At 38.9% G+C, this 15,030-nt stretch overlaps 1 protein-coding gene across 2 annotated transcripts; it reads left to right on the top strand.

Annotated features, from left to right (window-relative positions):
* Positions 1-5,398: 5,398 nt before the first annotated feature.
* SLC25A3 (solute carrier family 25 member 3) lies at positions 5,399-11,003 on the top strand (the record flags this gene model as incomplete). 2 transcript variants are annotated; one of them, XM_084255186.1, is made up of 7 exons in its annotated part: positions 5,399-5,737; positions 7,266-7,387; positions 8,695-8,874; positions 9,311-9,492; positions 10,173-10,345; positions 10,642-10,752; positions 10,843-11,003. In XM_084255186.1, the coding sequence occupies exons 1-7, from the start codon at positions 5,578-5,580 to the stop codon at positions 11,001-11,003; spliced, it is 1,089 nt and encodes a 362-aa protein (XP_084111312.1). In that variant the 5' UTR covers positions 5,399-5,577. The 2 variants fall into 2 exon arrangements, with proteins under 2 accessions (XP_084111312.1, XP_084111311.1); XM_084255185.1 differs by lacking the exon at positions 7,266-7,387 and adding an exon at positions 6,971-7,095.
* Positions 11,004-15,030: the final 4,027 nt, after the last annotated feature.

Genomic DNA, 15,030 nt, shown 5'->3' with positions numbered 1-15,030 from the left:
AATTGTAGTATTCCAAAAACTTTTAAGTTTGTCTAGGTTACTAATGCCGAGAGCATTTTCGTTAGTCACTGGGAAGTGGGGAAGAATGGAATAAGCCTAGATATTTTCTGAAAGACCTAATTGGCAGATTGTCTTAACAAAAAACAATGATTATAAGTAACCAACAGGATTGGGGCTTGGCAAAATAAGGTATAAGAAGTTCTAATGTTTAAGTTAAAGCTTGTCCACATAAGTCAGAGATTCATTTATGTAATGAAAACAGTAATATGTAAAGAAAATTCAGGCCACACTTTGTTGGAGTAACATTGAAACAAATAATATTGTTAATGTACGAGAACACAGTATATGGAATCGTGGACTTCATCAATAGATACAGAATTTATAGTAACTTAGATCTAAGAGTAATTACACTTCCATTTACATAGACTTCTGGTGTTCAGTCCTGTTTCTTTAAAATAGAACATTGGTTCATAAACTTCAGCTATGCCACCTAATAATGAAGTGAATATATTAGTTATTTAATTGAGTCATCTGATCTGATCATTCAGACACCCAAAAACAAGTTATTCTAACCCATAAACTGCCTTGGATAAGCAAATCAGATAGCTGACAAATTCTGCTTTGATTGTTATTTTCTTCTACTTTGTAATTTAAATGAGGAGTGATTTAAATGTTTTCCAAAGTGGAAATGTTTTAATATCAAAAGAGAAAAAATTATTTTCCAATGTTTCAAAGCAGCACAAATGATAGAAAATTTAAGTAATTGCGAGTGTTATGGAGATTAATTGCAACTGGGTAACAGCAATATTCAGTTTCTCTCAGAAGAATTAAGCCAGTCACTTAATTCCAGTAACATTTGAAGTTACCGCTCGCTTTCTAAATATTTTAGAGATATACTAGCAGAATTCAGAATTTTTCTTGAAGCTTCACTGTGTTTACAAGTTTTAATTTCATTTAAGGCTGACTGCAATTGCATTGTACTTACTTGTGAGTTAGAATATTTAGTATACTGGGGCCTCCCTGGTGGCACAAGGGTTAAGAGTCAGCACTATGAAGCAATCCGCAGCCACTGCAGCACAAGTTTGATCCCCGGCCAGGGAGGTGACCCACATGGTGCAGCAGACCTCTTCTGACTCGCCCGCTGTATTTCAGTAGATCTGCCTGTTCTGCTCCCCACTCTGTCTCTGGTGAATCCTCTCCCCCCTCCAACCCCAGCACTTCTGGCCGGTACCCCAGTTCTTGTATGCATAAATAAATTATTTTTTTTTAAAGAATACTTAGTATACTTTCACAGCAAAAATATCATAAGTGGTTTGAATTCAACTTAACTGTAATACATTTTTGTTGCTAGAGCCCAGGTAATAAATAGAAATTCAGGTATTAGTTGTAAACTTTCTTGTGTCCCTAACAATGAACAGAACTATTGACTGAACCTTAATCTCTTCACTTATATATATTATTTTTTGTATTTGCTGTCATTCTTCATCTTTCCCTAAAATTCCCTCTATGTGAACTGTGACTGTGTGTCCATCTTTGAGCAGCTAATATCCTCCATCCTCTTTTATACCCCCTTAAGAGGGCACCCCATTTTTTAGGATAGACAAGGTGTATACTAAAGCCTTGCATCTTGTTCTTGCACTCGAAAGAACAAGGTGAATTATCTGTTTCAAGCAAATCTTATCAGCAAGAATTCCTTTCTAGTAACTGAGCATTTTCTGTCCATGGCAAACCAGGTAATTCAGGACATTATCTCATGTTACAGATAAGAAGTTCATGTCAGGCTTATTCCACAGGACTGTATTAATGGTTCCTAAACCTGGCTTTGAATAAGAATCACCTGGGGATCTTCACAAAAAGGCAGATTCCACTGTCTCAATTCATTGTTTTAGCTCAACTTGCCAAGAATGACTGGTCAGTTGACATTTAAACACTATGGTGGCCCATATTAAGTGAAATTAAAATGCCAGATCTTCTTGGCATACTGAATAGGAAGGTATTGACAAAGACTCTCTCCTTGACCTATATAGTCAGGGTACTCTGAGTCCCTTTTTAACTAGGCCCACCCTTAGACATGTCCTCAGATGCAGCAGCAATCTGTCCAGTTAGTGTAACCAAAATTCCCAAAACTCAGTATCTGATTGCCCTCAGTGCCTGGACCAATTTCTCATCCCCCAGGTAACATCTGATGACCTTGGCCAACCTTCAGCAAGAACACTGCTAGGTCACTTTAGCAAGAATTACCCTACCCTCTTAGTAACTTTTCCTCTACTGACCCCTCTCTCAACTCTTGGCTAAAAACCCCTCATCAAGAACTTATAAGATGCAGGGGTGGGATTCCCACATTTCCTTTCAGTTGGCCTAACTGGCCTGTGCAAAAGATGGTGTGGCTTGGAGAATAACATTGGATAACCACTGCAATTGCAACTGCTATTCCAGATGTGGTTTTGTTGCTAGAAAAAACCAACATATTCTGTGGCAACCGGTATACAGCTAGCATCGCCAGTGAATGCTCTTTCTCTATATCTATTAGTGTAAACCTCCAGAAACAGCTTGTTTTCAGCTGGAAGAGCCAGTCAAACATTTTCACTGTCTTACTCCAGAGCTACGCCAACTCAGCCTTATATCATAGTCCCCAAGGACTTTGATCAACAATGGTAGAAAGTCCAGTGTGACCTGAAATAGGCCGATTTATACCTTTTGAGGGGAAGGTTAAGTTGCTGTATCTGGCACCTACTACAACTAAGAAAATGACATCATGATCGAAATGAATACATTTGTGTGTATATTAAAATCTGTATATTAAATTCTTTCCCATTCTCTTACAATTTAACATGAGATATACTAATAGTCTTTAATCTTATACTTTGTTTATGTTATAGGCCATAAAATAGGGAGTGTAATTTAGTTAGACAAGAACATTCAGCTGGAATGAATGTCACCCAAAGACAGATAAAGGGACTTTCATCCTTTGGGGGAGAAGGTTCATCTGTTTACAGCTGTACAAAGGATCCCTGTATCATGTTAGGTGGAAGCCTGCTTTTGCTATGTTGTCTTTATTTATAAATTAATTATGGCTCTGTCGTCAAGTTAACAAGGAAAGGACTGTGGCCCTTTTTCACTGTAACAACTTAGCTAAGTTGTAACTGCATTTCCCAGAATTTCTTTCCCTGTATGCTTTTGGGTTAGGGTTAGCTAGAAGAGAAATCTGTAAGGATTTGGAAGGGAGAAGTGGAGCAGTAGTGATTACTCTCTGAAGGTCACTTGCTAAAGCAGGGTAGGAGCTGGCCTGCAGTTCCTTCAGCCACCTCTGAATCTCCTGTACTTTCCAGTCCTGCACGGTGCAGGTGCACGGCAAGGTGAAGGGCACCTGTGGCTCCAGCAGAAAAACTTGCAGCAAACTGAACACTGATTATCTGGTACTGGGAGAGGGGAGTAACCAAAGTCATATACTTTTATGTAACATTTCATTTTTTTCCATGATGTTTTTAATCAGAAAGGTACCATAAATATAAACTAACTGAGAGATATAGAACATATGGGGAGAGAGAAAGAGAGAGAGGAAAACAGAGAGAGAGACCGAGAGACAGAGAGGGAGAAAGGACCTTCACTAACTTCCTTTGTCTATATAATAATATTAAAGTCAGCCTGGATGTGAAGCTCTGAACTATCAGATATTAGTGCACTTTTCCAACTCTACCTGCCACTTACTACACGCTCTATTACTGAATTCTTCCTTTGACTTTTGTCTTCCTTTAGCAATTAGGTGATACTCTGTTCTCTTCAGAAGCCATCTCTCTTATGTCCAAATCATACTTGTATGTCACAACCCAGTCAAATTGCTGCTACCTGTGTGGACGTGTGACAGGTCCCACAACTGTTTTGTTAAAACCTGGCTCAAAAGAGGAAATGAACTCTTTCAAGATTCCTCTGAGAAACTCATTAATAAGAAAATAAAATTTTGAACTATGGTTCCAACTTAAGTCTCTTGTCCTCATCTATATAATTTTGTTTGTATATTGCATTGGGTCCAAAATAAGGACCCTTTGCCTACAAGTATACCCAGTTATGAAAATTCAGGAGCTAGTCTCCATTCTTGAGGCAGATTAAATGGGAGAACTTTAAAAAATTACCAGAATAATGAGCATTAATATTTTGAGCTGAAACAAAAGAAATTTATTTTCTTCCAGTTCTGAGCTTTTTTTTTTTTTTTTTTTAACAGAGCATTTTAAAAAGACTTTATGACTTTATCTCACTGCGTTATAAATTCTACAAGATAGCAAGTACTCCCATCTAGGGCCAGTTATGTAATTTGCAGGGCCCAGTGCAAAATAAAAAAATGAAGAACTCTTGGTTCGTAAATTATTAAGAATTTTAAAGCGGTGATAGTAGATAGAGCATTAAACCAAGTGTACGACCCCGTGAAACTGTACAGATAGCAAGTCCGGAGATTGCCCTGCTTCCAGCCTGTATGTAAGAAACAGGTTCACTGAGATCAAGTAAACTCCCACAGTTACTTTATCAAGAGCTGGGAAAATGTCAAAGCCCGAATTCTGGGTCTGCCCCCCACCTAGTAGCGCTCCTCAATTATATTATTTTTTTTCTATTGAGCTGAATCTAATGCAGACACTCCAAATTTATTAAACACAAAACCTGCCAGTTCCTTTTCCTCTCTAGTTCATCCCTGTCACTCCAGGTGTTCAAAAAAAAGCATTTACAGAATATTTTGGTATGTTCTATAGTGTGATGAAGCAGCAAACTGTCTTGTTTGCCTTTGAGTTCTTTCTGCACGTTTCCTCCTGCAATTTAAGGAAAATGCAGACATGTCTTCGTGTGTGTCAATGGCAGGAACTTTAAAAAATGTACCATAATGGCAGAAATTGATAGAAAATACTGCAGGGACCTTCTCATTGCAACCCCAAAATAGTACATCAAGCCTTCGTTTTGTTTTTCAAGTGACTCCTGGAACTCATTTAAATGGAAACCACTCAAGCTCCAGCGTCAAGGAGAGCTGCCTGAAGGTGAACGGACAAAAAAGAAGAGGTCACGAGCGGGAGTCCCACACCTCAAAAACGCGGCCTGGAATGCGCGCCTGCGCAGAACGAATCCTCCTGCGCAGAGCCGGGCCGGAAGGGGTTGGGCCTGGCGGGGGCGGGGACAGGGTTGCTAGGAGAACGCGATGACGCTACGACCTCCGCGCTCTTCTGGGCCAATGGGTGCCGCCTGCTGGTGGTGACGCGCCGTGCGCGTCGCACTGACGTCGCGCGAAGGGCACTGATCTAAGGGCCGGGAGGACGTTCGGCCTCTGTGAGCCGCAGCCTTCCCCGGGAGAGGTTGTGATTTCGCCATCTTAGGGTGTGAGTGTGGCCGGCCTTCCCCGCGGAGGGTGGGTGCGGGCGGCGGAGCGCGGAACCCCCTGTGGGGCTCCGCTCTGGCTGGCTGCCCCGGCGGGCGCGGCCTCTTTGACGAAGGCGCCGTGACCTCGTCAAGGGCGACGAGGCGGGAGGCCTAGGTCGGGGTCCCGGGGCTCGGCGGGCCCTTCCGCCTTCTCTGACCGCGACTCCCTGTCCCCCCAGGAGGATGTTCTCGTCCGTGGCGCACCTGGCGCGGGCGAACCCCTTCAACGCGCCCCACTTGCAGCTGGTGCAGGACGGCCTCGCGGGCTCACGCAGCCCCGGCTCGGACGCGCTTCCCAGCCAGCCCCGCCGCTCCCGCACCCTGGCGGCCGCCGCGGTGGAAGGTGAGCACAGCCCCTGCCCCGGCGCGGCCCTCGATGCGTCCGCTCGGCCTGGGGGGCCTGGCCGGGCCTGGAGGGCGGGGAAGGACCCCCCGACCCGCCGCGCGCCCGCACGCTGCCCGCTGGCTCGCCCGGGGATGTCAGCTCTAGGCGGGGTGTCGGCCCCTGGGCCCTCCCCCAAGGGCGTGGAAAGACCCAGGCTCAGGTCTCCGTGACCTCCGCGTCCTCGAGGGAGTGAGACCGTGGCAGGCTCCTTATCTGCAGCGCGAGCCCGCTGGGTCAGCAGACTCGTGTTGCATAGTCTCCTTCTCGAGCAAGGCCCTGGTCGCCCGCAGTTTCTCACTGCACCGTCTTTTCTTTTCTTTCCCTTTTTTCTTTTTTTCCCCTGAAACTCCTGAAGTAGTCCCTAAATTGACAAGTTAGGGAAGATGAGTGGTTGTTAGGGGAGGTAATCCAGTTGGTGGGAGACGCCAAAAGGGAGTTGATAGGCAGCCCTTCTCCATTTATTCTCCCTCGGGATTCCTGGCAGGTGCCCTAACTTTAACTGTTTTCAATCCCAGGGGAGTGTTTGTACCTGAAAACCCGATTTGTAGGAGTCCTGAAAATAATATCTACATCGTGCCTGTAAAAGCCTGCTTTAAAAAAAAAAAAAAAACAAAAACATACATATATATTTTTGTTTTGTTTCTGTTTTTGTCTTTAATTTGGGTAAAAACCCTTCCATCGTCTTTTCCACCCTTCTATTTTAAAAGTTGGCGGTAGCATCGTTATAGTAAATGTATTTGATTGCAAAGATTTACTTAGTTTATTTTGTAGGAATCCATTAGTGAGATATTACTGGTTAGTAGCTGGGGTAAACTTGGAAGTTGGATGCAAGTTTTTGTGTCAAGTGCTCTTTCTGAGCTTCATTTCTATTCTGATAAGTTTTTATTAGCGCTTAGTAATTTCAAGTTTGATTTTAATTGGAAGATCCATTAATGTTGAGAATTTTTATTAAGATGGCAAATATATAGCTAGTATCTCACAACTAGAACCTTCATGATTTTAAAATCATTGTTTTTATTTTGTCACTTTCTTGTTAATTGCACTAGGTGGAAAATCATTTTTCAAGTTAAATTATAAACCGCTGCCAGAACTGTGACAGTACTATTTTATAGGGAAATGGTTCTCCTTTCCATTATCTTAGTCATGTCTGAAGAAATACTTACTTTATTTTTTTTTTTCCCATTCAAACAGAACAGTATAGCTGTGAATATGGATCTAACAGGTTCTTTCTCCTTTGTGGAATTGGAGGAATTATTAGCTGTGGCACAACACATACAGCATTGGTTCCTCTAGATCTGGTTAAATGCAGAATGCAGGTTTGTTTTGCATGTTGGTCTAAAGAAAGTATATTGTTGAAGCATGGCTGTTATAAGATGTAGTCATCTACTAACAAGCTGTGTGGAAACCTAACTTTCCAGGAGGTAAGTTGATAACCAGTAACATGAGTTTTGTATTAAAATGCATGGTGTGTCTTGTCTTACTACAGAATACAGTTGTGAATATGGCTCCATGAAGTTTTATGCACTGTGTGGCTTTGGTGGGGTCTTAAGTTGTGGTCTGACACACACTGCTGTCGTCCCCCTGGATTTAGTGAAATGCCGTATGCAGGTTTGTATTGTGATGGCAACATTGAATGTGTCTTTTTTTCATATGACTTAATTTCAAATAACTTAAAAAGACTTAACAATTGAGAACCTTGAATTTCTTTAACTTGCAAACTTTAAGAGTAAATCCTGAGTTTCTTTAACCTAATGGACTTTATTTTAAATCCAAGAAATCACCTCTTTTAAAATAGTAGGTAGATTGTTGGATTTCAGACTCTTGGTATAAATGTTTTTTTACTGCTTGGCTCAATTCCGGCTAGAGTTCCTCTTCAGGGCCTACTGTTTTTTATGTTTCAGGTAGTCATTTTATAAGCAATTACATGTCAGAGTGGGTAATCAATCCTTGTGAAGTAACTTCTTGTCTCCTATTTACTAATAAGATTAAGGCAGAGAGCACTATGTAGATTTAAAACAAAAATACTCTCAGCATCTTAGTATTAAAAAATTGTGGGTGTAGCTTCTTGTATATTATGTAGAAGTTTTTACATTTAGAATATCTTTAGAATTATTGAAACAAAAATAATCAAACATAAAACATTTATTTGTCCCAAACAGGATTAGAAGTCTACTTACCTAAAAGAGAAAGGAAGGTGAAATATTATCAGGGAGAGGAAGGTGACGTATACCAGCCCCTTCTAGTAATGACAGAAATAGTGATAAGATTTCCCCCCATTAGTTAATGGAATGGATATGAAATATATCTTTGCTAAAACATCTTGTGCATGTTTCTTGAAGTGAATTTAATTTCTTAAAGGACAGAACCTCACTATTGGATATACCTTTTAAGCTTGTATTTAGTTTGCCTTAAATTCAATCTTTATAGTATAATCTACTTAATGGATTAGCATATATCAGGGATATATAGATTATATATAGTCTATATACAGACTTATTTATAGACTTATTTATATATAGGCTTATATATAGCCTATATATAGAGACTTATTTTTTTCTTTGGGCAGTAGCTTTAAATTAAAGATTTTTAAAGTGCTGGATTTGGGTGGTGTGGTATCTCTTTAAAGAGTCAGTTTTATCATGTATTTTAAAAGGAATTTTACCCTTATTAATGCTCTAAGACTTAAAAGTTTGACTTAAAGAAAACTAGACCTTAATGTACAGAAAGCTGCATTTATAAAAGTATGACTGTTATAAGATGTAGTCATCTAATAACTTGTATTACTTTTTATTTACTTACTGAAGTTTATTTTAGAACCAAAAGGAAAATAATGAAATTTAATGATTATGACAAGTACTAACTCTGTGGTACATTTAGTTGTTTTTTTTTTTCTTTCTTTCTTCTTTTGAATAAAGGTGGACCCCCAGAAGTACAAAGGCATATTTAATGGATTCTCAGTTACACTTAAAGAGGATGGTGTTCGTGGTTTGGCTAAAGGATGGGCTCCGACTTTCATTGGCTACTCCATGCAGGGGCTCTGCAAATTTGGTTTTTATGAAGTCTTCAAAGTCTTGTATAGCAACCTACTTGGAGAGGTATTTAATTTACTTCAACAATTCTAAACTGTTAAAGACCAAAAAGGGACTTACTTTAGAATTAAGGAAATGGTCTCAGAAAGTGTAAGCGAGTTTCAAATCATCTGGCTGTTCTAGTAGCAGAGACAGAATGAGAGAAAGAAAACGTCCTTAGATATCAGGGCTTTTATTATGCTGCTTTCCAAATAAGTTAGATTTTGAGTTTCTGGGATTCCTTTGTAGTTGAAGGGCCAATTATACTTAACATTTAGATGTTCAAAAAATGCACTGTACTGTGGTTGATGAGGTTACAGGAGAATACATAATAATCCTTAATACTGTGTATGATGCATGGGCTGTGGTAAAACACTTCTAAAATGTAGAACTGTCCTTAAAGTTAAATTGAAAACAGTCAATGTAGCAGCAGTTGATGTCCCTCTGTATGTTTTTCAATTAGGAGAACACCTATCTCTGGCGCACATCCCTGTATTTGGCTTCCTCTGCCAGTGCTGAATTCTTTGCTGACATTGCCCTGGCTCCCATGGAAGCTGCTAAAGTTAGGATTCAAACCCAACCAGGTTATGCCAACACTTTGAGGGATGCAGTTCCCAAAATGTATAGGGAAGAAGGTTTAAATGCGTAAGTAAACATTTAACTAAATCTATAGTACAAAATTACTTAATGGAGGGAATGAACATTTCTTAGTGTTAAGTCTTCCAGACTTTGTTGGGTTTTTTCCCCCAACTTAAGTCTTTTAATGTTTCCCTCCTACATGGGACATAGACTCCAGGGGCAAGGATAAATTGATAGATGGCTTTAGCCCTGAATTTAAGATTTTTTTCTAAAGTAAGAACTATTTTTTCAGTCTACAAATGACTTAGTGTATTTAACCTAAATGCTAACCATTAGCTTTTGAAGAGGACTTGTTGGAATTCTTGTCCTCTGTAGTCAGTCACAGTTAAACGTTGCTTATAGTCCACACTTATTTGCATAGAAACCACAACATGCTTCCTTAGATCCACCTTTGTGGGTGTCAGTCTTAAACTCAGTGCTACTCGTAAACTTAATGTTTCTTGTAGCTCTAGTCAGATAAACACCCAGCAACTTTTTTGGTTGTATCGTCAAAGGTGCTTGAGTCATGGGCATGTGAGAAAAATATACCTGCATGTTAGTCTTATGTCCTGATAGAAATGGCATGCGATTGTGCTGACATATTTGACTATCAGGACTCGACTGGTGTGCGGACACTCTTGTTAATGATGAAATATCTGTTTGGTGAATGTGTGCAACTGAGTAAAGTCAGTCTCCTGATTTCCTAGATTCTATAAGGGGGTTGCCCCTCTCTGGATGAGACAGATCCCATACACCATGATGAAGTTTGCCTGCTTTGAACGTACTGTTGAGGCGTTGTACAAGTTTGTGGTCCCCAAGCCCAGAAGTGAATGTTCGAAGGGAGAACAGCTGGTTGTAACATTTGTGGCTGGTTACATAGGTATGGATTATTTAGATTACACTTGTCTATGGTTTTAAAGATAGTCATTTCATTATTGATCTCTTGTGAGATAAAAACACTTGATATATAAGTGTTGATTAAAATCTGAATGTAAGATTTTTGAATCTTGAATTACGGAGCATAGATAGATTGCCTTATATTCTCTCGTGATAATCTTTAAACCTGGTACTTTTTTCAGAGTGAAAGAAAATTTTATTCATTAAAAAAGGTTGTTGACCATAATACAATTTTTTAAAATTGATTCCATATCCTATCATTTGTCCTGACTTTTTTAGCTGGAGTCTTCTGTGCAATTGTTTCTCACCCTGCTGATTCCGTGGTATCTGTGTTGAATAAAGAAAAAGGTAGCACTGCTTCTCAGGTCCTCCTGAGACTTGGATTTAGAGGTAGGATTTTGTTTCTCTTCTACAGGAAGAATAACATTTGGTGGGTGTATGTTTCAGGTAAATTTCATTCACGTTTCCTGTTTTAACCAGGTGTTTGGAAAGGACTCTTTGCCCGTATCATCATGATCGGCACCCTGACTGCCCTGCAGTGGTTCATCTACGACTCTGTGAAGGTCTACTTCAGGCTGCCTCGCCCTCCTCCACCTGAGATGCCAGAGTCTCTGAAGAAGAAGCTCGGGTTAACCCAGTAGATGATCAAAGCAATGTGGACTGAATCTGCTTGTTGATCAGTGTTGACAAAGTGCAAAAGGAACTTTTATATATATTTGACAGTGTAGGAAATTGTCTACTCCTGATATCATTACTGTAGTGCCCTTGCATAAGGCAAGAGTTTCAAAGTTACTATTGAAATAAACCCAACTGCTCATGATTGGTCTGTGACTTGATAATTTTTTGGTAATTATTTTTTTAACACAAGTTTTTAAAGATTTAATCCTAAAATGGAAAGAAGTTAACACTTCAAAGAAACGTCACGGAAAAAAATGCAAACTAATCACTAGTGATTGAAGATGCCAATCTCTATTCATAAACTCATATGCCTCAAGTTTTGTTACTAGAGAGTTCCTATATTTTTAGGAAATACATCCTGAATTTTCAGAAACTTTAATTGTAGCTCGATTTAGATACCTTCATCTGTGGTATACTTTGACAAGTAAATTTCAGCATATAACCAGATTTTTGCGCCATGTACCACTATTTTCAATCCCAATGTGTTTCCTAATCCATATTGCAAAAGAAGGTAATCTAAGGCCGAGTTTAGAAAAATGGTCTTTTAAAGGGCCAAAGTGATAGATAAAAACCATTTCAGGTAACTAACCTCTTTTCACACAAATCATATTAAGTTAACAAAACATTAACCTTAAATTGTCTTAAATTGTGTTTTTGGGAAAGGTACCTACTTGGTCAAATAGGTGACTGGGAGAGCAGCTCTCCGGCATATTTGAGCATCTGAAATTTTGTTGTGGGTTTAAGCCAAACTGATTTTTTAAAGCTCCTAGCAAGTAAGCCACTTTCTTTCATTTTCCTTAATGTTTCGTTAGGAAGTAAGAAAATCTAATGTGTAATAGTTAAAATTTTTAAGATCCAATTACATTTTACTGTGAGATTTTGGGGTTACTATTTATAGGTTGGATTGATCCCTGTGTTAGGTCTAGTTTCAGAAAAAAAAAAACTTCCAAGAAATTTTAATGTTTTCATTCCCAACTAATATTTGTAAGGTCAGTGAACTAAATTAAAAAACTAGATCCATCTGGTCATATGTTAACTTCTTATGACTTGGTATGGTCTTGTTTAAGGATCCAGTGATTTTTACCCATGTTGCAGCGAGAAAGGAAGAATTATGGGAGCCTATTTGAGCCAAACTGTTAACTAGGGAGAGAGCAGTCTGAGTCCAAGTGATGGCTGTGGTGTTAAGCACCACCGCTGCACTAGTTCCTGCTATATAAAAGATGAAATGTAATAGCATGAGACAATATAATCTCAAGCTTTATGTGGAGCGGGAATTTGTGAGCGAGCATATCTTGGGTCTTCTGTGAAGTTAAAATAGCTCTGTGGTCATGCATCCCCATTAAAGAGATTTTCTGAGTTTTTTCCGTTAGTGACCATCTTTCTATAAGACCAATGAATTTGGTGGCATTAGGGCAGCTGGATGTAACGCATTACGAGGCTCCAAAGCAGAGCCAGGCAAACTCAGGACTTAGCCTTGGAAATCACATGGCATCACTTGTCACATCCAAAGGTCAAATCTCAGCTGCAGGGAAAAGAAACACTACTTGCTAGGAAAAGTGTCAGTTACATTGTAAATGGAGCCTGAAGGTTGGCTATACTATTTTAGGCCAACTCAGAAGTGAACTGTAGGTCTGAAATCTATTCAGGGTTTGCAGTTGAACAAACTATCAGGCAGTTGAACCTTGTTGGATTCAAGTTTTATTTTCAAGAGGGACAATAGGTTTTATTTGTGGATGCTGATAAAGTATGCTGTATTCAAGTTGAGAATTGCTTGTTAACATACATTTCATGGATTCTGATAGTCTTCATCCTCAAAATTCAAGTACAATGCATTTTAAGAAGATGTGAATTCCCATTTCACATTGTAAAGATTAACTCAGACTGAAAACAATTTAAAAAATTTTGAGTGACATTTTTTCACATTTTATTTAGTATCAATTCTATAAAGATAACTCGGTGGGATGAGTATATGTGATTAGTTTGATTAAATTATGCTGTAACTCTAGGACAGAATAGCATTGCATAGATTTCCAGAGTGAGCAATGTGATTCAAACAGCCTTAAGTGCAGTTAAACTCAGAATTCTGATTTTGCTAAACTATGTATACCTAGTAAATGTAATAAAATTGAATAGAAAGGTATAGCATAGCCAAATCTCTGTTTTGAAAGTTTCATTGAATGTGTTGTCCACATACTGAAATGAGTTTGACATCTTTGTAATACCATCTTTGGGCTAAATAGTAGTGTCCATCCACAATGTTCATGAAGTTTGGTACATGGCAGTCTTGCTGAACCAGGACTTATATAATCTTTAGCGTAAGAAATCATTATTGATAAAATTTGTGTCATAAATCACAAACTGATTATATTAAAAATATATTAAAAATCTTAAATAGCACATGGGTAAGAAACAGTCCAAGCCTGAGGAATCTTTCACATTTGAATGCTGTGCCTCTCCTGAAATATCCCAGAATGATCTGATAACTTAAGACAACTGCTAACAGCTTTTACCTCAGATAATAATATATTGAAAAAATAATATATTAAATTTCTTTCTGCAAGCCTGCCTGACCTCACATTTCAAAAGTGCCAATAGGAGTGTATGAGTGGTTAACCTCACCATTGGTATAGTGTATATATTTATTTTTTGGTTATTAAAATGTATCTTGAGTTTCCTAGAAAGTGGCTATTCCAAAGTTTGCATGTGTTTTTCTGGACTCTAGTGTTGTATGGGTTCAGGCAGTGTCACACACACACACACACACACACACACAATTGGTTCTCTGGGGGTTTTCTTAGAATGCAAGTTTTGATAATTATGACTCTTTTTCAAATAGGACATGGATATACATAATCCTGGTCAGTAGTTTGGAGAAGGCCAACCACGTCAGAGCCCAAAGATTGGGGATGAGCCACTTGGTGTAAAGAGTCATAACTCTTTGAGGTAACTAATTCAGCATTTGGATACCCTTTACATTTGGCATACAAAATGGGTTAATGCTTTGTGGTTTTATTTTTAGATTATTCTTTTTGTTTACTATGTTGAGGACTGGTTGATATATATAATAAATTGCATGTATTTAAAGTGTACAATTTGACGAGTTTTGACATGTGTATATGCCCGTGAAACCATCATACAAAATAATAAACATCTCTTATCCCTTAAGATTTCCTTGTATCTTTATATTTCCTTTCATCTCTGTCCCCAGGCAACCACTGATCAGCTTTCTGTCCCTATAGCTTAGTTTGCCATTTCTAAAATGTTATATAACTGGAATTGCTAGGGCTGTTTTCAGTTTTATTTTTAAATTAAAAAAATTGAGGTATGAGTGGCTGTTTTAGGTGGACAGCATGATGATTTGATATTTATAAATATTGTACAATGATTACAGTAAGTCTACAGAATATCTGTAGGCATGCGTAGTTAGAAAATGTTTTTTCTCTGTGTAAGAACTTTTACGATCTACTCTCTCAGCAACTTTCAAATATGCTCTACAGTATTCGTAACTCTAGTCACTATGCTGTAGGGCACATCTCCATGACTTATTTTGTAACTGGGCCTTTGTACCTGTCTCCCTTCACTCATTTACCCCACCCCTTGCTAATGCTATTTTAAAATGCCTCTAGTTACTTTGGCTGCTACTGATGGCATCATTACACACACATTGTACTGCTTTGAGGCAATCTCCATCCATCTCAGGCTTGGCCAGCAACTTGGAATTTGCATCTCCCCCTCACCCCAATTTTGCTCTGGATTCCCTTCCTAGGTTATATACCTTTGGCTTTAGATCATTTGCAAAAGTCACTGTCTTTAGAACTTTAGCTCTGTCACATTCTTAGTAACCTTTCCCCTATATGCTAAAACCATGAAGGACCTAGGAAGGTTTCTGTGATTCTTTTCCTGCAGCTTCCTGGCTATGACCTTTCTAGTTTCAGTTCCTCTGCAAGGATAATGAATGCTACAGCCCTGACCCTGTGGGGCAGTTCTCCA

The sequence above is a fragment of the Talpa europaea genome (assembly GCF_964194135.1).
Source record: "Talpa europaea genome assembly, chromosome: 15".
Taxonomy (NCBI): Eukaryota; Metazoa; Chordata; class Mammalia; order Eulipotyphla; family Talpidae; genus Talpa; species Talpa europaea.
This window is presented reverse-complemented; position numbering and strand designations above follow the sequence as displayed.